This window comes from Littorina saxatilis, linkage group LG11, assembly GCF_037325665.1.
Source record: "Littorina saxatilis isolate snail1 linkage group LG11, US_GU_Lsax_2.0, whole genome shotgun sequence".
Lineage (NCBI taxonomy): Eukaryota > Metazoa > Mollusca > Gastropoda > Littorinimorpha > Littorinidae > Littorina > Littorina saxatilis.
In genome coordinates this window covers 13692065-13716594 of record NC_090255.1, presented here as the reverse complement: position 1 = coordinate 13716594, position 24530 = coordinate 13692065, and the positions used below count along the sequence as shown (strand labels likewise).

General features: G+C 45.1%; 2 protein-coding genes across 3 annotated transcripts in view; both read right to left on the bottom strand.

Annotated features, from left to right (window-relative positions):
- LOC138979799 (intermembrane lipid transfer protein VPS13B-like) overlaps positions 1 to 12905 on the bottom strand; it is a 73489-nt gene extending 60584 nt beyond the window's left edge. The window contains exons 1-10 of the mRNA XM_070352542.1: positions 12782 to 12905; positions 9847 to 10788; positions 9343 to 9527; positions 8701 to 8910; positions 7805 to 8033; positions 6840 to 7028; positions 6159 to 6346; positions 5465 to 5641; positions 2372 to 2496; positions 1437 to 1627 (exon numbers count right to left, since the gene is read on the bottom strand). Coding sequence (XP_070208643.1) covers positions 1437 to 1627; positions 2372 to 2496; positions 5465 to 5641; positions 6159 to 6346; positions 6840 to 7028; positions 7805 to 8033; positions 8701 to 8910; positions 9343 to 9527; positions 9847 to 10786 — 2434 coding nt within the window. The 5' untranslated portion in view covers positions 10787 to 10788; positions 12782 to 12905. The remainder of the gene's footprint in view (positions 1 to 1436; positions 1628 to 2371; positions 2497 to 5464; positions 5642 to 6158; positions 6347 to 6839; positions 7029 to 7804; positions 8034 to 8700; positions 8911 to 9342; positions 9528 to 9846; positions 10789 to 12781) is intronic.
- A 2180-nt stretch (positions 12906 to 15085) lies between these two features.
- LOC138979794 (death-inducer obliterator 1-like) overlaps positions 15086 to 24530 on the bottom strand; it is a 52851-nt gene continuing 43406 nt past the window's right edge. For both annotated transcript variants that reach the window (XM_070352537.1, XM_070352538.1), the window contains exons 23-24: positions 21895 to 22251; positions 15086 to 21531 (exon numbers count right to left, since the gene is read on the bottom strand). In XM_070352537.1, coding sequence (XP_070208638.1) covers positions 19466 to 21531; positions 21895 to 22251 — 2423 coding nt within the window. In that variant the 3' untranslated portion in view covers positions 15086 to 19465. The remainder of the gene's footprint in view (positions 21532 to 21894; positions 22252 to 24530) is intronic.

Here is a 24530-nt window from a genome sequence, read left to right as displayed (position 1 = left end):
AATAACCTCAATAGTAAAAACCCTAACAGGGGATCCCACTCTGGTCGACCTAAATCAGCAAGGACACCGAGGAATATTGATTCAGTCAGAGAGTCTGTTGTGCGCAGCCCGAGCAAATCTGTTCGCCGGCGAAAATAGGCCTCGACTATAAATGTCTTATGCTCCGTTGTCCATGACATCTTGAAGCTCAAACTTGGTGGGCTGTTAGAACATCATTTCAGCTTGGCTCACCTGAAAAAATAAAAGAATCGGCTGATTATTTCAGAAAATATTAAACTTTTGGTGGGATCTGTTTTTTTTGTGTCACCCTGTATGTGAGTGTTTCTGTATATGTTGGTCTGTCTCCATGTGCCAAAGTGTTAGTGAGTCAGTTCTTCTTCTTCTTCTTCGTTCGTGGGCTGAAACTCCCACGTATTTACGTGTATGACCGTTTTTACCCCGCCATTTAGGCAGCCATACGCCGCTTTCGGAGGAAGCATGCTGGGTATTTTCGTGTTTTCTATAACCCACCGAACTCTGACATGGATTACAGGATCTTTTCCGTGCGCACTTGGTCTTGTGCTTGCGTGTACACACGAAGGGGGATAAGCCACTAGCAGGTCTGCACATAAGTTGACCTGGGAGATCGGAAAAATCTCCACACTTAACCCACCAGGCGGCCGCGGCCGGGATTCGAACCCTCGACCTTCCGATTAAGAGGCCGACGTCTTACCACCACGCCACAGCGCCCGTCAGTGAGTCAGTGTGTTGGTGTCAGTGTATGCACATGTATGCATACCTTTTTTCGTCTATTTGTGCATGCAACTGTATACCAGTCTCTAAGTCTTCAATTGTGTACACAAATAGACAAAGGTGGGAATTTAATTGAATTGAACTTTATTTAACAAGAATTAAGATTTAAGGCCACGCCTTTTCTTACAGTCTGTCCTTGGGACGCACAGACACACAATGATAAAATTGAAAAATTAAAAATTAAAAAGTTAAAAAGTTTACCAACAAAAGCCGAAAAGCCGACATGTGAGAGAGAGATAGAGGTTGACTACCCAACAAAACCATTAGCCAGACCTGGGAACCCCTGATTTGCACTAAGAGTATTCTCAAACAAACTTGGGTGTATTTTCAGACAAATGAGCGTACTCCACACAGTATTTGAACATCCATGATTCAAATATGCTTCACACACGTCCGTCGCACCGTTAATTAAGGTTACCAATACATTTAAAACAAATGCTTCTTTCAATGCTTACTGACCAAAACTGTAATCATGTGTCAAAATACCGGATCAGCTTTGGGATGCGCTTGTGAAGACATGTAGTCCAAGAATTATTCTCATTGTATTTTTTCTCTCTGACCGTATTGATCGTATTCTAGACAATCATGTGTACAAAATACGGCAAAATCGTATGAGTTCCCAGGTCTGATTCACCCACACTCACCGGGGAGAGGGAAGAGATCGGCCAGCAAGGAGTGTTGGTGGGAAGGGTTGGCGGTGCTGGGGGTGGAGGAGGGGGGCTGTGTCCACGACGCCACCAGCTGTGTGGTTGCCATGACGCTGGCCTTGGAGACGGTTGCGCTGACCTGCGGCACCTCGTAGCTCCGCTCCCACACAGGTAAGTGAGAGTTGGTCCTGTGGGTCACGGTCAAAGACAAGTTATAATGTTCATCCTTTACAGCTGTTTAACACCGGCTATGTTGTATATATATCTGTCTCAAACAAGCTTCAGCAAGGGATCAGTGTATCAGCAGTTAACTGACCAAAGTGAATAAATTCATAAATAATATTTTTGAAAAGGCTGACACCAAAAATATGTGCAGAAACTTAAGCAATCGTATTAACTCGAATATTTTCACAAAAATGAAGCTAAATTAACCTGACCAAAGAATACATTTAGTATAGAATCATTCACTGCAGGACAGTTGATTTAAACAAAGAAGCACTGCTTCCACTAAAGCAAAATTTTGGATAAAATTGCACTTTTCAACTTTACTTATAATGTACTACTGTTAATGCTGCACAGCATCATACCATGCATTTTATACGTGTACGCAAGCAAGTGTCCAGGGATCACTTTAATTAGAACCACTTTGGCTATAAAATCCTCAAGACACTGAAAAAGAAATTAGCAACCTGTCAAATATTCACAGGTTGATATTTAGTTTGACCAACTTTTCCAAGCAGTTATTATGTCATCACAATTTGATATGACTGGTTTGCGTGACAGGGTGACAAGTTTCTGCTTTGGAAATTGGCCAGCAAAATCCCTGCTATCATTTTTCTTTGTAGCCACTCTTTCTGCTGTGATGCAATTTTCCCTGCAGTTGGGTAAAGCAGAAAAAGTTATAATATAGAGCTGTCAGGAAGAACACTGACCAAAGGTGAGGCAGGAGGAGACTGCGGAAGTAGAACGCAGCGCTGCAGGGAGGGATGAGAATGACTGGTCTCCAGGTTATCCCCCTTATTGCCGCACGCTGCAGTCCCACCTGGAGGCTGAACACCTGTAACATAGTCACTACAATACAGTACAGTACAGTCAAACCTGCCCTGGCGACCACCTGTAACACAGTCAATACAATACAGTACAGTACAGTCAAACTTGACCTGGCGACCACCTGTAACACAGTCACTACAATACAGTACAGTACAGTCAAACCTGCCCTGGCAACCACCTGTAACACAGTCACTACAATACAGTACAGTACAGTCAAACCTGTCCTGGCGACCACCTGTAACACAGTCACTACAATACAGTACAGTACAGTCAAACCTGCCCTGGTGACCACCTGTAACACAGTCACTACAATACAATACAGTACAGTACAGTCAAACCTGCCCTGGCGACCACCTGTAACACAGTCACTACAATACAGTACAGTACAGTCAAACCTGCCCTGGCGACCACCTGTAACACAGTCACTACAATACAGTACAGTACAGTCAAACCTGCCCTGGCGACCACCTGTAACACAGTCACTACAATACAGTACAGTCAAACCTGCCCTGGTGACCACCTGTAACACAGTCACTACAATACACTACAGTACAGTCAAACCTGCCCTGGCGACCACCTGTAACACAGTCACTACAATACAGTACAGTACAGTCAAGCCTGCCCTGGCGACCACCTGTAACACAGTCACTACAATACAGTACAGTACAGTCAAACCTGCTCTGGCGACCACCTGTAACACAGTCACTACAATACAGTACAGTACAGTCAAGCCTGCCCTGGCGACCACCTGTAACACAGTCACTACAATACAGTACAGTACAGTCAAACCTGTCCTGGCGACCACCTGTAACACAGTCACTACAATACAGTACAGTACAGTCAAGCCTGCCCTGGCGACCACCTGTAACACAGTCACTACAATACAGTACAGTACAGTCAAACCTGCCTTGGCGACCACCTGTAACAGTCACTACAATACAGTACAGTACAGTCAAACCTGCCTTGGCGACCACCTGTAACACAGTCACTACAATACAGTACAGTACAGTCAAACCTGCTCTGGCGACCACCTGTAACACAGTCACTACAATACAGTACAATACAGTACAGTCAAACCTGCCCTGGCGACCACCTGTAACACAGTCACTACAACACAGTACAGTCAAACCTGCCCTGGTGACCACCTGTAACACAGTCACTACAATACAGTACAGTACAGTCAAACTTGACCTGGCGACCACCTGTAACACAGTCACTACAATACAGTACAGTACAGTCAAACCTGCCCTGGTGACCACCTGTAACACAGTCACTACAATACAGTACAGTACAGTCAAACCTGCCCTGGCGACCACCTGTAACACAGTCACTACAACACAGTACAGCACAGTCAAACCTGCCCTGGCGACCACCTGTAACACAGTCACTACAATACAGTACAGTACAGTCAAACCTGCCCTGGCGACCACCTGTAACACAGTCACTACAACACAGTACAGTACAGTCAAACCTGCCCTGGCGACCACCTGTAACACAGTCACTACAATACAGTACAGTACAGTACAGTCAAACCTGCCCTGGTGACCACCTGTAACACAGTCACTACAATACAGTACAGTACAGTCAAACCTGCCCTGGCGACCACCTGTAACACAGTCACTACAATACAGTACAGTACAGTCAAACCTGCCCTGGCGACCACCTGTAACACAGTCACTACAATACAGTACAGTACAGTCAAACCTGCCCTGACAACCACCTGTAACACAGTCACTACAATACAGTACTGTACAGTACAGTCAAACCTGCCCTGACAACCACCTGTAACACAGTCACTACAATACAGTACAGTACAGTCAAACCTGCCCTGGCGACCACCTGTAACACAGTCACTACAATACAGTACAGTACAGTACAGTCAAACCTGCCCTGGCGACCACCTGTAACACAGTCACTACAATACAGTACAGTCAAACCTGCCCTGGTGACCACCTGTAACACAGTCACTACAATACAGTACAGTACAGTCAAACCTGCCCTGGCGACCACCTGTAACACAGTCACTACAATACAGTAGAGTACAGTCAAACCTGCCCTGGTGACCACCTGTAACACAGTCACTACAATACAGTAGAGTACAGTCAAACCTGCCCTGACAACCACCTGTAACACAGTCAATACAATACAGTACAGTACAGTACAGTACAGTACAGTCAAACCTGCCCTGGCGACCACCTGTAACACAGTCACTACAATACAGTACAGTACAGTCAAACCTGTCCTGGCGACCACCTGTAACAGTCACTACAATACAGTACAGTACAGTCAAACCTGCCTTGGCGACCACCTGTAACAGTCACTACAATACAGTACAGTACAGTCAAACCTGCCTTGGCGACCACCTGTAACACAGTCACTACAATACAGTACAGTACAGTCAAACCTGCCCTGGCGACCACCTGTAACACAGTCACTACAATACAGTACAGTACAGTCAAACCTGCCCTGGCGACCACCTGTAACAGTCACTACAATACAGTACAGTCAAACCTGCCCTGGCGACCACCTGCTCATTGTGACCACCCCTGTATAATTCATGCACAGAGAACCCAAATGTACAGACACAAAAGGTCAAGAGTCAAACCGTTGAGGGTAACAGCAACCTAGCAAAGACAGTGGTGTATGTGCAGGAAGGTAACTCAGCATTTTCAATCCTCGACCTTTTTTCACTCTCAACATCTTGACTCTCGACCAAATGTCCTTGACCTTTCATGCCTTGACGTTTTGGTCCTCAATCGTTTGTCGCACACCCCGTTTGGTCGGTCCCTTGAGTGGTCGATACAGACAGGTTGGACTGTACCATGAAATGCATTTTATCCTGTAACACGTATCTCAAAAGTACATTTAAAACTGATGAAATTTGACTGTTCACATCTCTCATTTTCCTCAGAGCTCAGACAGAATCAAAACCGCCCAAATCGAACCCAATAAGACAAATCTCCCAACAGGCCTACCTTGAGCTGTGTGTGCGAGTGGCAGTGGTAGAGCAGGTTGCTGGAGGGTCCGGCGACGTTGCTGACCAGCTTGACCAGCCGACCGGGGTACATGGGCGACAGCAGCTGCAGATCAAACCTCTGTGCTGACACGCACAGCTCCGCCCCTTCTTCCTCTGTCGCATCGCCGCCCGGTGTCTGAAATATAAACCCCTAGGGATGATGTGGTTAGCTTCGGTAACAGGCCATCTCCCCCTCTGACAACAGCTGCTCCCCTTGAAAAAGTGCACCCCCCTCCCATACCCCCCCCCCCCCCCTGCTGCATAGTTGATCAAGGGTACAGTGGTAGCCCCCTTTCAAGACCACCTAAAATCTGAGAAACTGAAAAAGGCAGTACAGTTACAGAGGTGATGAACAGAAAGTGTGAGAAAGCACTGGGTCTTACAGAGGGGGGTGCCACTGTAGTGCCAGGTGATGAGTGGAGAGGTTGATCTGCCTCACATCAGACACAGCCACACGCTTTCATGCATACAGTGGAACCCCCCTTTTAAGACCGCCAATTTTAAGAATCCCCCATTTTGAGACCTTGCAGATTTTTCTTCTTAACCTCTGAAAATGTACCCCCATTTTAAAACCCCCTTCCTTTCCCCGATTTTTCCATTTGTTATTGTCTTAAAGAGGGGGGGGGGGGGTGTTGCCACTGCACAGCTCTTACCTTGCTCCTGCTGCGGCGACTGTGCGTGGAGTAGACCTTGGTGGAGATGTTGCAGTGGGGGTGGGAGGCGGGGGAGAGGAGGATGGAAGGTTTGAGCAGCGTCACGTGGTACGTACAGGTAGGTATTGCCTCCTCCAGCTCTGCCAGATGCGCCTCTGTCACCTGTACACGCTCACCTGGCTCTGTTCCTGCAACATTTTCAACAATGCAGGTAATGATAGATGTTCTGCATGGTGTATTTCAGTGGCTGCCAAATGTTTTGAATTCCACCCAAACTCCTTCTTTTTCCTGAACTTGTATGAAAATCTTAAACAGGTATGTGTTCACATTTGTAACACAGCACAAACATCATTCTATTCTTGTTTGTTCAGGGCCCTGAACATTAATACTTCATGCATCAGAAATTTTAAATACATGTATCACTAGAAAAACCCTTACAGCTTACAGTAGCCCACATTGCCTCTGAACCTAAACAATGCACCCGCCAGTGCTACAATAGACACGCTTACAAACATGGCAAAACCTCAAATTTGCATTAAATATGTAATGAAATATGCAGCAAAACTAGGTCATATATATCACGCCAGCATGGACAAATAATTATGAGTTTTTGTGTCAGCACGGTACCTTTCATCATACCCAACTCCCCCCACCCCCTCATATACTGGCAGTATGACTTACTTGTTTTGTGACCTTTGTAAGGTTCGTAGTAATGGTTCCAAGCGTAGCAGAGCACTTTGTGAATTCTGTGAACTGACGACGACGTGACTTGTATCTGGCTGGATCCAAACACAAAGCGACAGGTTGTCGTTTCCTGCTGGAAGATGGACCCTTCCCCTGAGTCTGCTGTGTCCGAAGACTGGCTGCCAGCTGTAACAGACACATACACATACAAGGATTACCAACATTAACAATACATTTTCGCTACACAAGATGACGGGCGCAGTGGCGGGGTGGTAAGACGTAGGCCTCTTAATCGGAAGATCGTGAGTTCGAATCCCGGCTGCGGCCGTGGGTTAAGAGTGGAGATTTTTCCGATCTCCCAGGTCAACTTATGTGCAGACCTGCTAGTGCCTTATCCCCCTTCGTGTGTACACGCAAGCACAAGACCAAGTGCGCACTGAAAAGATCCTGTAATCCATGTCAGAGTTTGGTGGGTTATAGAAACATGAAAATACCCAGCATGCTTCCCCCAAAATCGGCATATGCTGCCTGGATGGCGGGGTAAAAACGGTCATACACGTAAAAACCCACTCATGCAAAAACATGAGTGGAAGTTTCAGCCCATGAACGAAGAAGAAGTAGAAGAACTACACAAGATCACAAGATTATTTGTGGTTTCTCTGAAGACAGCATATTTAGTTAACGGTTGAAGTTGAATAAGCTTGATCATCTACCTTTTCATCTATCACGTACACTTCTTCCCAGAATACATCATATAACAGCACCAAAATACGCGCACACAAATCTAAAAAAAGAAAAAAAGGACAAATATTCCTCGGTGAATGAGCATGTGGGCAAACCAACATGCATGTATGTCTGTGTCTGTGTTCACATGTGTCCTACAGGCAGCGAAAGGGTCAAGCCTATCCATGTTTTGGTCCATCTGTCAGTCTGTACAAGTGAAGGCAAACAGGAGTACTTACAGTGAGGTGAGTGAGGGAGTACCAGAGTAAAGAGGTAATCCATCCAGAACGCTCCGAACCGCTGCTGCCCGTACTGCTCCGTGTAGCGCTGTAAATGCTCCTCTCTCTCCGTCACGTAGCGAGCGCTCACCCCTCGGTTCTGCTCGCATGCTGCGTCGAAGAGCGAGCCCCAGTCGTAGGCCAGCTCTCCGCCCCCGCTCTCCGCACCGCAACGCAGGATCAGGGATTGCTGCAACGTTTTGTGGATATTTTGGCAAGGGTGGTTTCACTGGCCACAATGTATAAATGTGACTACCTATGTTGATCTGGATATTTGTAAAGAATACACACACAAACATTCCTCACCCGCATCACTTTGAAAAAACTAATTAACTTTCTTTTCCTTTCTTACAAATAAACTCTAAGAAAAAATAAAATAAAATAAAATAATGAACAACTTTTTGTTTGCAATATCACCCACAGCAACTCAACATAAACGTGTTAGAGCCTTGAGACGACTCCCTGTATTTTTTTATTAAGAGTCAAATAACAATTTTATATAAATTAAGTACTTCTTGCTTCAACACACACCTAGACTATAACCAGTCAACTGTTGTGCTGTCCACAGTTGGTGAGCTGACAACATACATGTTTACAAGGTGACAGCAGCACAGCTGTATTTATGTGTGACATATTTGTAGAAATGATTGACCTCTCAACGCCTGACTGCACTTCATTGTAACATCAGAATGTGTGCAACATATAGATAACACTGTTTGTGTCAATGCAATACTTAAAAGCAACTTAATCTGTTTTTGAATGTTCTAATGACCTCTGATACAAAAATCTACTTCTGCATTTATGGCTAACTGAAACTATTAGCATGCATTAACTTGATTAAGCTGTTGAACATTTACCTGTGGTGAAGTATCAGCGGTCTGCCCACAGATGCAGGGTCCTAGGGAGGCGAGACTAATGAGGCGAATGCCACACTGTGCGTTGAAAAAGGTCAGGCCTTGCAGCAGTATCTCCACCCCCACCCCCTGCGCCCTCAGCACCAGGAAGGGTTGAAAACTCAGCTTCCGGCCTCCTCTCATGCGCGACTTCTCTCGACTGTGTTCAGTCACCTGTAACAGACACAAACAGCTTGAGGTCAACTGCACTGATTCCTCAAACATGGGCCTCTTTGATGAGAAGGAGCCTCGGTAAAAAACAATACAATATGCAAAATGTTCTATTGTGTTTACGCTGCTAGCAAATTGACATCAGTATTCAGACTCAGCAGTTCATCGACAGCAAATCGACTGTGGCTCTGATGTGCATATTGTTTAAAAGGCATCATATTGAATGGATATTGCATAAAATACACATCGGAGTAAACATCTTACTGCGATGGCTGGTGGTGACATGTGGTGTTGTCTGCCTCACTGTCAGGCCGCAACTCTTCCACAGACACTACAAACCCAAACCATTTTATTTCCAAACATTGTCTATTGCACAAAGCTAAAATACATAATCCCAAATTCACTAAAATGTCCAAAATGTCAGTTGTGCCTGACCTTGAAGGTGAGCGTAGCCTGCTGAATGTAGAAGCCCAGGGACAGGACGGGGGGTTCGTTGAGCAGGTGGCTGCGCTGTCCGAACTCACCCTCATCCTCTGGCAAGATCTGGGGCACCATGGACCACATCCACGCCCCCCACCCCTGTCCATCCTCCACTCCCTCCAGCTCCTCCGTCTCATCATCTGTAACAATATCCACAGTCCTAAACATCTCTCCTGTTTGAGCTTTTTCAAATACGTTGAGGATTGTTTTTTCTTCCCTTTGTGACATCACAAATCAGAAATATTCAGAAAAATAAAGGCATAAGAAAACAAAATGTAAATTTTGTATACCCCCAAAAATTAATTTGTTCATAGGGGCCATGAAATACTGAATACATTAAATCCTAGAAATAAAATTGAAAACTGTTTAAAGATAAAAAAAAAAAAACCTCTCCCATTCAAAATTGTAAACCTCACAGTGATTATGAACTCAATGAACTAGAATGAAAGAGTTTAATACCTCTGAAAGAAAGGCTTGCATCTTGAGTTGCGGAAGTGTCCACATCACTCTCTTTGTGTTGAGCTTGTGACGGAAACGTGTCCAGGTAGCCGTAATACAGCGCCAGACACAGCTCTATCAGACGCACAAACATCGGTAGCTGCGTGTCCGACATCAGAGCGTCCAGCCTCTCACACATCACGTTCAGTTTGGTCTGGGTTGGCACTTTGGTGTTCACACTCTCATACGTCATGTGCAGGCGACACGTGATGAAACACCGGTACAACATGGGTTCCTGGTAGTTCTCTATATGACCGTCGGCGTTAGTTTTGTCCAGACAAATAGTGAGGTCTGAGAAGTTGATCATTCGCCGCAGGACGAGGTCTTGAGGCGTGAGGTCGACGAAGGCTCTGTTCCAGGCCCGATCACAGCTGTAGCACTCGGCCGACTTGACGTTGACAGACAGCACTATGTCGTCCTCCACGAACTTGAGGATCAGGTTGTTGACGATGAATGTGACATTGTTGACCACTCTGTTCAGAATACTCTGCAGGTAGCCCGGCGGCAAGTCCTCCGTCGGCTGGCGCTTCAGTTTCCTCCTCGCTCGGACGGCTGCGGCTGTCCCTTTACCGGTCGAACCACCAGACGTGGAGCTGGCGTCATCGCTGTAGGCAGTATCGCGCACCTTGACTATACACTCCACAGTGTTGATGGTGATCACCATGGGCTCCCAGCCCAGTCTGGTCCACGGCACGTGCAGCCTCAGCTCGTGGATGTGCCCGCTCTTGAAGGTGATGGGCAGTTGCATGGCCTTCTGCAGGACATCGAGGCGAAGGTCAAGGTTGTAGAGGACGGCGTCTCCGCCCCACAGGCTGAGCTGAAGGTCCTCTGGCCGCAGCTTCACATACTGGTCCAGGTAGCCCAGCAGCCACGGCGTCACGTACGACTCCAATTTGAACATGGCTGGGGAAAGAAAAGTAGAATTCATGGTTTGAAGTAAAGCATGGAGAACTTAGCCACAAAAACATACATTTACACACTGGGACTCCCCTTTTAAGACCTTCAAAAACCTGACAAACCCAGAGCCAGAGGTTATCAACAGAAAGTCTAAAAAAGTAAGGTCATAAAAAGGAGGAAGTCTTAAATGGAGGGGGGGGGGGGGTAGGGGGATTCCCTGTGCTAGCTATAATTAACCTCCATGTAGACAAACATATTTAGTAGAAAGTTGAATACTGCAGTTACAAACGTGATCAATCTTAGTTGGCCATGTACCTCCCGCGGGTTAGGGGGAGTCCCATATTGGTTGGGACGAGAAAGAATTTACCCGATGCTACCCAGCATGTCGTAAGAGGCGACTAACGGTTCTGTTTCTCCTTTTACCCTTGTTAAATGTTTCTTGTATAGAATATAGTCAATGTTTGTAAAGATTTTAGTCAAGCAGTATGTAAGAAATGTTGAGTCCTTTGTACTGGAAACTTGCATTCTCCCAGTAAGGTCATATATTGTACTACGTTGCAAGCCCCTGGAGCAATTTTTTGATTAGTGCTTTTGTGAACAAGAAACAATTAACAAGTGGCTCTATCCCATCTCCCCCCTTTCCCCTATCCCATCTCCCCCCTTTCCCCGTCGCGATATAATCTTGAATGGTTGAAAACGATGTTAAACACCAAATAAAGAAAGAAAGAAAGTTGGCCATGCAAACTATACACACACAGAGAATCTCTCCTCCTGCCCCGGACTCTTGAAATTCTTTTCTTTAAGTTGAAAGTAAAATGGCTGGTCAGAGCTAGGTGCACATTTTCTGCAAGTCAAGTCAAGTCAAGTCAAGTCAAGTTTTATTATTCCAATAAAACCCCGTGAGGGTACATGGAAAATTAAAAAACACAGTAAGGCCAAAAAAAAAAAAATTGTCTGTTTAGGGTAACCCGACCGACCCTATCGATTTGGCGCCGACCCAAAAACTTTTTTTTGATTTCAAAAAAAAAAGAAAAAAAAAGAGGTAAAAATGCTAAAAAGAGACATTTGGCGTTTCTTTCTCTCCCTTTCTCTCTGTTTTATTTATACGTTAGTTTTGAAACATGTATTCATCAAATATAAGAAGTGAATGTTCAGCCAACATAGCATTTACACAAAAAACAAAAAAAAAACAAAAAAACTTTACCTACCTACCGACCCTACTTTTTTGGGTCATGTTACCCTAAACAGACAAATTTTTTTTTTGGCCTAAAAACACATTTCATTCAACACCAAATAAAAGGAACTAAAACAAAAAAAAATCAGACTATGTACAGAAAAGGGAGTTGAGGGGTGAGGGAGAGCAAAAACAATACAAGAAACAATTCAACAATAATAATAATAAATAGTAATAATACTACTACTACTACTAATAATAATAATAATAATAAAACACTACAAGTGCAAAGTGATTACATACATTTCTTTACTATGGGAAATGGGGGGAAGGGGGAGGCAAATGTCCGTGACAGCTGGGACGGAAGAAAATTTTGCAAATGATCAATTTGCAACAATTAAAGGTGGGATGGACCAGTAAATTCTCTTCCACCCTGAACAGTTTTGAGTCTGCGGTGGAATGACTGCGGTAAAATTTCTGCCTTTCTTTATGAAGAGCTGGTGATAAATCTTACACACACACACACACCATTTCAGTCAGGCATCCTTGGTGTGAAATCTGCAGCATACAAACTTTAAATATTTCACAATCTTTACAAAACATCAGCTGCAGAGCTCACCAAAATTAGTACTGAAATGTATTGCCCGAATTTTGCTAATTTGTAGAGCATTCATTTGCGTGGTTGTTAAGAAGGCGTTACCAATTGTGATTGTTGTTTTCTATGAATTTGTCACCGTCTGCTATTGATCTTACTTCCAGTGTCACATACGTCCTTTGCATTCAAAAACAATCCTTATCGTCTAAGACTAAAATTCTTTATGTTACCTGTATCAGTCAGAGGTTTCACATGTGCGTAACTGCATGGGATTAACAACAGCAGAAGAGAACACTATTGGTTCGTTTCCTGCCTCTGCTTTCGTTTGCTTCATTGCTGCCACGCAAGACAATTCTGTGGAGTTATCTCCACTTGAAGCGTCTTTTTACCCGAGACGAGCGAAATAATTATAATAATAATAATAATTCTCTTTATTTATTTATTTATTTATTTAATTCTCTTTATTTATATAGCGCCTTATCCGAAGTTCAAAGCGCTACGCGAACGAAATTACTGTTTGAATGACTATCCGTCTGAGCAATTGTCTGCTACTCTGTCTGTTTAGCTCTCGGTATTAAATGTTTTGTGTGTTGTGTGCAGGCAAAAAAACCCAAAAGAAACACACACAGAAAATGACTCCGTAGCTGTGTTTGTGTATGTATGGGTGGGTGGGTGCACCGTGTGTGTGTGTGTGTGTGTGTGTGCAGCGCACGTGTTAGTGTTATACTGTGCTACCTGCGATGCGAGACCCTTCCAATGACAGGTCAATTTCTAATACAGGACAGCTCATTGGTCTTTTATCTTTGGCAAAACTTACCTGTCATGAAAGTCCATCTGGAAAGCCGAGAACTCTTGGCTGGTCCCAAACCGGTGTCCTTTCATGGCAGGTACCACTGTAGTGTGCATTTTTGTGGTATATGTGTGTGTGTTGGTTTGTGTGTGTGTGTGTTGGTTTGTGTGTGTGTGTGTGTGTGTGTGTTGGTTTGTGTGTGTGTGTGTGTGTGTGTGTGTTGGTTTGTGTGTGTGTGTGTGTGTTGGTTTGTGTGTGTGTGTGTGTGTGTGTGTTGGTTTGTGTGTGTGTGTCCCAGTGTTGGTTTGTGTGTGTGTGTGTGTGTGTTGGTTTGTGTGTGTGTGTTGGTTTGTGTGTGTGTGTGTTGGTTTGTGTGTGTGTGTGTTGGTTTGTGTGTGTGTGTGTGTGTGTGTTGGTTTGTGTGTGTGTGTGTGTGTGTTGGTTTGTGTGTGTGTGTGTGTGTGTGTGTTGGTTTGTGTGTGTGTGTTGGTTTGTGTGTACATGTGTGTGTGTGTGTGTGTGTGTTGGTTTGTGTGTGTGTGCACGTGTGCATGCATGTGTTTGCGTGACTGAGTTTGTGCATGTTACTGTTAGTGCAAATGTGTGAGTGTACAAACAAGTATTCATTGAACTTTTCTTAAAAATAGTCAGCAACCAATATTTCTTGGTCAATAGGGACAGCAAAATGTCTGTGAGCACAAAGTCATGCATGTGTCTTGGTGTTTTAAAATGTAGTCTACTGGAACACCTACATTTTTATGACCCTCCGTTTTAAGACATCCCCCTTTAAAGTCACTATTTCCCCCTTTAAAGTCACGTCACTATTTCCCCCTTTAAAGTCACTATTTCCCCCTTTATTTCTCCCAATTTTCTGCTTAGGTTTGTAAATGTACCTCCATCTCCACTTTCCAGTTTTAGGACATGTTTTTTTTTAATAGTTTCAGAGGTCTTCTACTGTAAATAAGTTCATTTTGTCTCTTGTTGTTGCTGCTGCTGTTTCCTCCTGGTTAGTATGTGTTGAGCCAAATGAGTACACGAGCAGAATAACAGGAAATACAATCAGCAACTTGATGCAACCAATTTGTTCAAATTTGAAGGAGACAGACTTCTATATGTTTGTCACACACACACGCAAACACAAGACACATCAGGGCTCACCAAACCGTGCGTCCATGCATCCTACATGCACGTACTAGAAATGCGTGGAGAGGGTCCCCTGATAAACTAAACCTGAAAATACCTCTACAAATCGGTTATCATGCGGTACTGTTTTCAGAAAATGTTTGGCTAAATCTGAACCAACACAGATTTACAGGGTTAATCTGACAGACATGACATAACGTTTTTGTGAAGGGCTCAGAGAGCCGGTATTAGATTGAAATAAGCGCTCCGAAGGTCATGTGTTGGTGAGGAATTTGACTTCCGAAAGCAAGAATATGAACCCCCTGGTCTTCAGACTATCTAAAAATGTTACCCTATACATTAAAGTTGGGGGTCCCAGGACCCTCCAGGTGAAGCAACTGTGGGGAGCCCTGCACACACACACACACACACACACACAGTGACACACAAACACAGTGACACACCCACACAGAAACACACACAGTAACACCCACACACACACAGTGACACACACACACAGTGACACACCCACACAGAAACACACACAGTAACACCCACACACACACAGTGACACACACACACAGAACACACACTGTAACACCCACCCACACACACATATATATACAAGAGTATTGTTCAGACCAACTGCAAATGATTTAATGATGGCAGTCAAACTTGTTTAATATTTAAGAACTTTCTTTTATACACATCCGCACAAAACAGGCTAAAAATTGACATCCTCACAGTTTTTGAACCATCGATATACTCAAGTCAAAAAGAAACACAAAAACTGCTTTCATTTCCTCTTTTAACAGGGGGGGGGGGGGGGGGGGGGGGGATCAGCTAAATGACAGATGTGTCTGCTTGCTGATTAGATTTTAAGCATTTTGAAATGTCAATCCATAAAATTCCTCAAAGTACCGGCTAACATCATTCTAGTACAGTAAAGATCTTTCTGAAACAATTGAAATTCAAGTTTCACTTTGCATACTTTCCCACTGCTACATCTGCAGAAACGAGAAAGAAATCTGACTTTTTTTTCATCTACAGGTTCAGTTGCCAAACACATTCCAAGTCATGAAATTGATGAATTCTAACTAAACTGCTGTGTTTATACATTTCTCCTCTTCAGCAACCCAGCAGTTACCAAATCTTCACACACAAATGGTGTTTCTTTTGACAAGAGTATAGAATCATACATGCATAAAATAATCAAATGGACAAAGTAAAAACTGTGTGGTGAAAAATTAGACATTCGTTCTCAATGCAAATCAAGTCATCCAAACAAAGAGCAAACAATGCTTCAATCTAACAGTCGCAAACTAACGCAGAACACGAATTACAAGTTATAATGCTTTTGTACAAAGCACAGAGAATATTTAGGTATGAAACATTTTCTAGGTTCTCAATAGTCTGAACTGTGAACAGAACAAGCCAGCCACTGAATCAATTAATTGAAATGAAAAATAATAAAACACAAAGAGAAAAAATCAAAACAGGAAGGTATGACTGATTAGAAACCTTACAGTTACATTGGACTTGGTTTTAAAGCATCTTCAAGACAGTTGTCTTGTCAACAGTGTTCTGCAGTCAACATTTCTCAAAGGCAAACAACATTTTTGTTGAAAATTGTATGTATGAAAACAGTGTGAAATGAACAGAAAAGTCTGCAAATTAATAAACAGCAACTGAAAATTAAGATGAACAAGAAACAACACAAATACCAACAACATTTATTTCCAGCTCTCTTTTGAAGTTGCCCTGTTGTATAAAAATGTATTCAAAGTATTTCTATCTCCATGTCAGTGTCTTTCCTACCAGACGATGAGTGCCACAGTTACTTTGGGATAAGAGTAAGGGTGTGGGTATGGGGTGTCTTTCTTAGAGCCACTCCACAAGACAACACAAGATACATGCATCTGGGGTTGGTTGGATACTAAGGCAATGCAATTGCAAGGCAATTTAGTGACAGCACTTGAAGCACAAAAACTTACAAAACAAAAAACACAAAAAAACATACACATACAAAAACAACAAACTTTCTTTCTTTATTTGTTGCTTAACGTCGTTTTCAACCACGAAGGTTATATCGCGACGGGGAAAGGGGGGAGAGGGGATAGAGCCACTTGTCAATAGTTTCTTGTTCACAAAAGCACTAATCAAAAATTTGCTCCAGGGGCTTGCAACGTAGTACAACATATGACCTTACTGGGAGAATGCAAGTTTCCAGTACAAAGGACTTAACATTTCTTACATACTGCTCGACTAAAATCTTTACAAAAATTGACTATATTCTATACAAGAAACACTTAACAAGGGTAAAAGGAGAAACAGAATCCGTTAGTCGCCTCTTACGACATGCTGGGGAGCATCGGGTAAATTCTTCCCCCTAACCCGCGGGGGGTAAAACAACAAACAAAATGATAAATGTGTAGCAATTAATCAGAAATGCACACACTGCCTTCAGAAAAGTGAGTAACTATAAGTATAATGGTAGCTGGAATAACAGCTCAATGTCTAAGGACTTGATATTGATGATGACAATGATGCAAGGACTGCAATTATTCAAAAATAAGTCACAAAATTGTGTACAAGTAGAACAGCCCACGAGTCAGTCTGAAACATAGTGAAAAGTATTCATCTTCAGTCAGCTTTACAAGGCATCAAATTCAAAAACAACTGGAACGCTGCTGTGGCTTTGCTTCTTGCCTTGGTTGAAACCCTTGAATGTTTCGCTCTTGTATCACCTTGGTAGCACTCCGCACACATAGTATTAGTAACCTGGATGCAGCAAGAAGCTTCAAGAAATATTTTATGTGAAATCACCAACATTTAGTTGAAACAGCAAATGAAAAGATACAGCACCGCATGTGACTGTGGATTTGCTTTTTGCCTTAGTTGGAAACCTTGAATGATTTGCTCTTGTATGACCTCAGTTCCACTCTATTAAAGCAACTGAAGCAGTAACCAGGAAGCTGCCCATTTAACACACACATTCTCATGCAGCAACAAGCTTCATGTTACTTATTGTGTGTGAAACTAGCTACAACCGGTTCAAACAGGAAAAGCTAACACTGTTCAGCGCTGTTGTAACACTGTACAACACTGTTCACATCTCCACTGAAGAAACGGCAGCTCCAGTCCAGGGACTTATTTTAATAACTTGCACTGCACTGTCTTCCATACATGTTTATCTTTGCTTCAGTCTTCTCAAGGACAGATTGTAAGAAAAGGCCTGGCCTTAAACATTAATCCTTGTAAAATGAAACAGTGCAGGTCAGTTCAGTTCTCTCGGTTGCTTGAAGTGTTAACCAACACACACATTTCAGTTATGCACTATGGATAGGTGAAATCCAGGTAAATGATAGTCAACAGTTTAAATAATCAGCATCTTGCCATAATCTGTGACAAAATGATGCTGAAAAATGCAGTGATACTGACTGATAGTGATAGTTACACAAGTGTTGTCTCTCTACAGTTCTCAAGAAGCTGCTCAATCACGGGACTAAAAATACTGTGGCTGCATACAGTAACAAACACTGACAACAGAGTTAACAATAACACCATTTTAAAATGTTGATCATCCACCAATGGTCACCAGACTTTTAAGAACTGTTTTCAAGTGGTGCACTGTTTAAGCCTTTACTTCTCTTGCTCAAGAGTCAAGTAGTCTAGCTTGCGTTGTTCTCAGCGATGTTGATCTGTTGCCTTTGCATCTTAGTGCACTACAACACAAACCACACACACTCAGCCATTGTTTCAAGATCAACAGTAGCTTGCTTTATGCAACGATAAAGTTATCTGTATGGGAATCCAATGTGTACAGTGGAGTCCAGCTATAACGAACCTGGGTATAACGAAATCCCGCTTTTAACGAACTGCCATTGATTTCCCGGCAGACAGCCTTATATTTCTTACTTGTTACTTTCCGGCTACAATGAACCTTTTGAACTCATTTGCATAACGAACCCCTCTTATAACAAACACGTTTTCATCGCCCCAGAGCCGTTTTGTCTCTAAAAGTCACAAGGCTACAACGAACTGATGTCAATAATTGTCTCCAAAGACAAAAATACACAAAAATACACAAACACAAGTGCACATCGCGTGATGAGCGAAATCTGAGCGAACTCTGAACAAACAGCGGGAGGTGCACGGAACAGTCACCGCCACTGTGTTTTCACTATTCCAATCAGCTGCTAAGCTATGACTGTGCTCTAAAAGGTCACAAGGCTACAACAATCTGTGTGAGGCGAGATCAAAGGCAGGTCCATTGTGATAGCTGGGTGGCCTTGTTTATAGACACTGACCTTCTTCCCCGGGGTCAATGACCCAGTTTTAGCTATGAGAGGTGGTTCCCCTTTCATATGAGAGAGCAAACACTTCCTGCACCCGGGTCAGTGACCGAGTTTAACCTATGGGGAGTTGATGTCTTGAGAGGAAACTTGGCCAGGGTAGTACATGTACCAGAACTGGTGGACACCATGAAATCGGAGATTGATCAGAATGTACATGTACATGCTTTTACACGACTTTTTAAATTTTACTTCTAAAATTGTGACAGTAAAGTGAACATTTGAACTATGCCTCTGTGGATTATATTATGAAGCTGTTGAAAACATGCAGAGATTGTACTCTCCAAGGAAAGATCGATGGGACGATCATTTGAAGGTGTGTGCGAAAACTTGTCTTAAGGCCATTTAGGGTTGAAAACTCTACAGCGAATTACTGATATAACGAACTAAAATGTATCTCCCTTGAGATTCGTTGTACCCGGACTCCACTGTATCTAGCATGGCACTTTACACAAAAACACTTTAAGAACTGCTCCACCAATACCAAACCTTTTCAATCAGTGAGTTTCATAGATGTTGGCAACCACAAGCATCCCAAAACAGACTGCGGATTTTGTTAAGAATATGTTCACCACAAAGCTTGCCTTGCAAAGACCACAGCAGAAGTCAGTTAACTGCATTCCCAGACAGGTTTTGGATGTGGAAGGTCAGTGCCTGTCCCTGTTATGGTCCCGCCGATGCCTATCGTCTCTGTCCTGACGATAGCGATGGGAAGGGGACGCCGACCGGCGATGGTGGTGATGGTGGTGGGATGATCCCGGGGAATAGCGGGAGTGGGGGTCTGGCGGGTGGTGTCTGCGATGGTCGTAGTCCTGGCCGCCTTCTCGCCGCCAGCGTTCCTGCGAGTGCCGCCCGCCACCCGGTCTCTCATAGCGCTCCGCCTCGCCTAGCAACCCGCTGTCTTTAGAACCTGATGCGGAGGGAAGAGGGGGGAGAGGGGGTGGCGGCTGGGGAGGAAGGGGTGGGAGAGGAGGAGGGCCGTGGGAAGAGGAGGAGGCTGTGGTTGTGTCTGTACGAGGCAGCTTCCCAAGCACCGGGTCAGGAAGGAGAGGGCCTGGTCTCTTGGTAGCCTGCCGCATGTCCACGTCAGCCTCACCCACAAGTTCCGTGCCAGGGGGTGGGGGTTGCTGGGCGGGGCGAGGGGGGAAGGTGTGGGGCATCATGCCCATGGCGGGGAATATGGGAGGGGCGTGTGGATGTCGGCGATGGTCAATGTCCCCGACGTCCATTGGAGGATGGCCCATGGGGTGCGAAGCCATCATGAAGGGTGTGTGCGAAGGGGGGTACCCAGCGCTGACCGAGGGGGGTGGCACCGGGGCTGGCAGGGAGGGATGAGGGGGGAAACGGTCGTCTTGATCCTGTGGGGGTTCGACCACCGATGCTGAAGGAAGCACTGGGGTGTCCTTGACCTGACCGAACTGTCTGCTATCACTGGTGGCTAGACTGGACGATGTCACCAGTCCTTCCTCCAAACTCTTCGGCTTCTCTTTCTGACCGCTGTCCGTGGATGATGTCACTTCATCGCACTTGTCTTTACGCTCAGACAGTTTACTCTCATCCCCCTCCTCCTGCCCATCCCCTTCATCCTTCACTCCCCCCAGGCCCGGGATGAAGGACTCGGAGAGTTTGCTGCCTTGCTGAGCCTTGTCGCCTGCCGAACTTTGTGTCTTGTCCCCACCACCACCCTCCTTCCCTGCCGCCGCTGCCTCTTTCTTCTCCCACTCTCGGCGGTCCGTACGCTTGTCAACAGCACGGGCCATCTGCGTGTTGCCCTTCAGTTCCTCCATCAGCGCTTTCAGTGCCAGGGGCATGTTTTCGGTATCTGGGGTCAGCGTCGAAATCCTGGACACGGGTGCCGTGGGTTTGACGACAGGGGCGCTGCTCGACACGCTTTCACCGACACTGATTTTAGTTTGTGCTGCCATGGTCACTGCTGCTGCTACTGTTGCCGATGGCAACGTTGACGATGCTGTTACCGAGGTAGAGGGAGCTGATGAGATGCCGGAAGAAAAGATGCCGGCAGCGGCAGTGAGAGCGGCGATCGCTGCCTTGATGTCCGACTGAGCTGTGGTCGTCAAGGTAACAGAAGACAACAGCTCAGAGGAAGGCGTAACACTATCTGTGGAGGTTAAAACTGCAGCAGATGGTTTAGCAGCATGTGCTGAAGGTGTAGCTGTGGACGAAGTTTTGGCAGTAGATAGCGTAACTGATGGGGAGGTTTTAGCAGTGTCAGTTGATGGTGCCACTGCAGGGGAAATTTTCGCAGTGTCTGACAGCGACGAACCTTCAGACGCTGGTTTCCCGGCTTTGAGCTTCTTCTGCTGCTCGACGCGAGCAGTGAGTGTGGCCAGAAGGCGCTGTTGCTCAGCGGAGTCCTTGGCCTTCGCGAGCGTGGCCACCATGATGGAGGAGATTTCCTCGGGGTCATTGCTGGCCGAGATTTTCTCCATCACGCTGTCGATGTCCACCGTAGTGCTGACCGGTGATGGAGTGCTGACCGGTGCTACAGCTGGTGTGCTGGTGACCGGTGCTGCCACAGTGACAGAGGTTGTGACGGCTGTTGTCTTGCTTTGCGTGGCAGTGTCTTTTGCTGGGGTCGTAGCAGCGGTGGGGGTGTCGTCATCATCGTCAAAAGTACCAGCGTCCTCGGGGTCATAGGGCACGTCCTCGTCGTCAGCCACCACAGCTTTGCTAGGGGAGTACGGCTCTGCATCTGAAGCAATATAAAACAATGATTACTCTAATTTAAAACAGCAACTGTTACAATACTGTCTGCATCTAGAAGTGAATGGTCTTCATCAGCACTTAAACGTGATGTATTTTGATATAATTTGGGCTCTTTATGAAAAAAAAAAAGAAGGGAAGTAAGCTCTCTCAATGTTAACAACACTAAGTGAAAAAAATGGCAGAACTATCGCAGCTGTAGGTATTTTTCTCGTGCACACTACCCCTGGTACCTACAACAAATACAAAAGTATCAAACGAACAAGCCATTTTCATCCTCGTTTTTCAAACTATGTTCAGTAGGATATCCAGCGGTTTATTTATCACCAGTCTTGTATCCATGACAACTTACCCTCAGGAGGGGTCTGTTTTGAAGCAGGATCTTTTCTGGACGACGCAGTGAAGGAGGAAGGGGTGGAGGTTGACGAGGATGAAGCAGACGACCCAGCGCGTACAGGGACGGTGGTGGGGGTGGGAATGTACAGCGCTTCCGCACCCGATATCACCTCTCCGTCGGCCGTTGGGGAGTAGGCCTCAGTCTCCTCGTCTTTTGCAACGCGTGGCTTCTTGGCGGAGGACTTGCCCTGGTGTTTGCTGGAGCTGCTAGCGGACTTGCTGGAAGCTGGGGAGTCGGAGGACTCAGCGCGACGCTTCAATTTTTGTCGCACGATGATTCCGATCAGCATGTGAGGGCGGTTGCCTTCCAATCCTGTGGACACAAACTTCATCAATACACAGTGATCAACATCAAAACAGGGAAATCAATATCATGCTGCTTGTGCTACTTAAAGGTCGCTTTGGGAAGGAAAACCATACGCTGGCTTCCTAAACTTTCTGATTTGGGTGACAAGGAAAACCATACGCTGGCTTCCTACACTTTCTGATCTGGGTGACAAGGAAAACCATACGCTGGCTTCCTACACTTTCTGGTCTGGGTGACAAGGAAAACCACACGCTGGCTTCCTACACTTTCTGATCTGGGTGACAAGGAAAACCATACGCTGGCTTCCTACACTTTCTGATCTGGGTGACAAGGAAAACCATACGCTGGCTTCCTACACTTTCTGATCTGGGTGACAAGGAAAACCACACGCTGGCTTCCTACACTTTCTGGTCTGGGTGACAAGGAAAACCATACGCTGGCTTCCTACACTTTCTGATCTGGGTGACAAGGAAAACCATACGCTGGCTTCCTACACTTTCTGATTTGGGTGACAAGGAAAACCATACGCTGGCTTCCTACACTTTCTGATTTGGGTGACAAGGAAAACCATACGCTGGCTTCCTACACTTTCTGATCTGGGTGACAAGGAAAACCATACGCTGGCTTCCTACACTTTCTGATTTGGGTGACAAGGAAAACCATACGCTGGCTTCCTACACTTTCTGATTTGGGTGACAAGGAAAACCATACGCTGGCTTCCTACACTTTCTGATTTGGGTGACAAGGAAAACCATACGCTGGCTTCCTACACTTTCTGATTTGGGTGACAAGGAAAACCATACGCTGGCTTCCTACACTTTCTGATTTGGGTGACAAGGAAAACCATACGCTGGCTTCCTAAACTGTCTGATTTGGGTGACAAGGAAAACCATACGCTGGCTTCCTAAACTTTCTGATTTGGGTGACAAGGAAAACCATACGCTGGCTTCCTACACTTTCTGATTTGGGTGACAAGGAAAACCATACGCTGGCTTCCTACACTTTCTGATTTGGGTGACAAGGAAAACCATACGCTGGCTTCCTACACTTTCTGATTTGGGTGACAAGGAAAACCATACGCTGGCTTCCTACACTTTCTGATTTGGGTGACAAGGAAAACCATACGCTGGCTTCCTACACTTTCTGATTTGGGTGACAAGGAAAACCATACGCTGGCTTCCTAAACTGTCTGATTTGGGTGACAAGGAAAACCATACGCTGGCTTCCTAAACTTTCTGATTTGGGTGACAAGGAAAACCATACGCTGGCTTCCTACACTTTCTGATTTGGGTGACAAGGAAAACCATACGCTGGCTTCCTAAACTGTCTGATTTGGGTGACAAGGAAAACCATACGCTGGCTTCCTACACTTTCTGATTTGGGTGACAAGGAAAACCATACGCTGGCTTCCTAAACTGTCTGATTTGGGTGACAAGGAAAACCATACGCTGGCTTCCTAAACTGTCTGATTTGGGTGACAAGGAAAACCATACGCTGGCTTCCTAAACTTTCTGATTTGGGTGACAAGGAAAACCATACGCTGGCTTCCTAAACTGTCTGATTTGGGTGACAAGGAAAACCATACGCTGGCTTCCTAAACTTTCTGATTTGGGTGACAAGGAAAACCATACGCTGGCTTCCTACACTTTCTGATTTGGGTGACAAGGAAAACCATACGCTGGCTTCCTAAACTGTCTGATTTGGGTGACAAGGAAAACCATACGCTGGCTTCCTAAACTGTCTGATTTGGGTGACAAGGAAAACCATACGCTGGCTTCCTAAACTTTCTGATTTGGGTGACAAGGAAAACCATACGCTGGCTTCCTAAACTGTCTGATTTGGGTGACAAGGAAAACCATACGCTGGCTTCCTAAACTGTCTGATTTGGGTGACAAGGAAAACCATACGCTGGCTTCCTACACTTTCTGATTTGGGTGACAAGGAAAACCATACGCTGGCTTCCTACACTTTCTGATTTGGGTGACAAGGAAAACCATACGCTGGCTTCCTACACTTTCTGATTTGGGTGACAAGGAAAACCATACGCTGGCTTCCTAAACTGTCTGATTTGGGTGACAAGGAAAACCATACGCTGGCTTCCTAAACTGTCTGATTTGGGTGACAAGGAAAACCATACGCTGGCTTCCTAAACTGTCTGATTTGGGTGACAAGGAAAACCATACGCTGGCTTCCTAAACTTTCTGATTTGGGTGACAAGGAAAACCATACGCTGGCTTCCTACACTTTCTGATTTGGGTGACAAGGAAAACCATACGCTGGCTTCC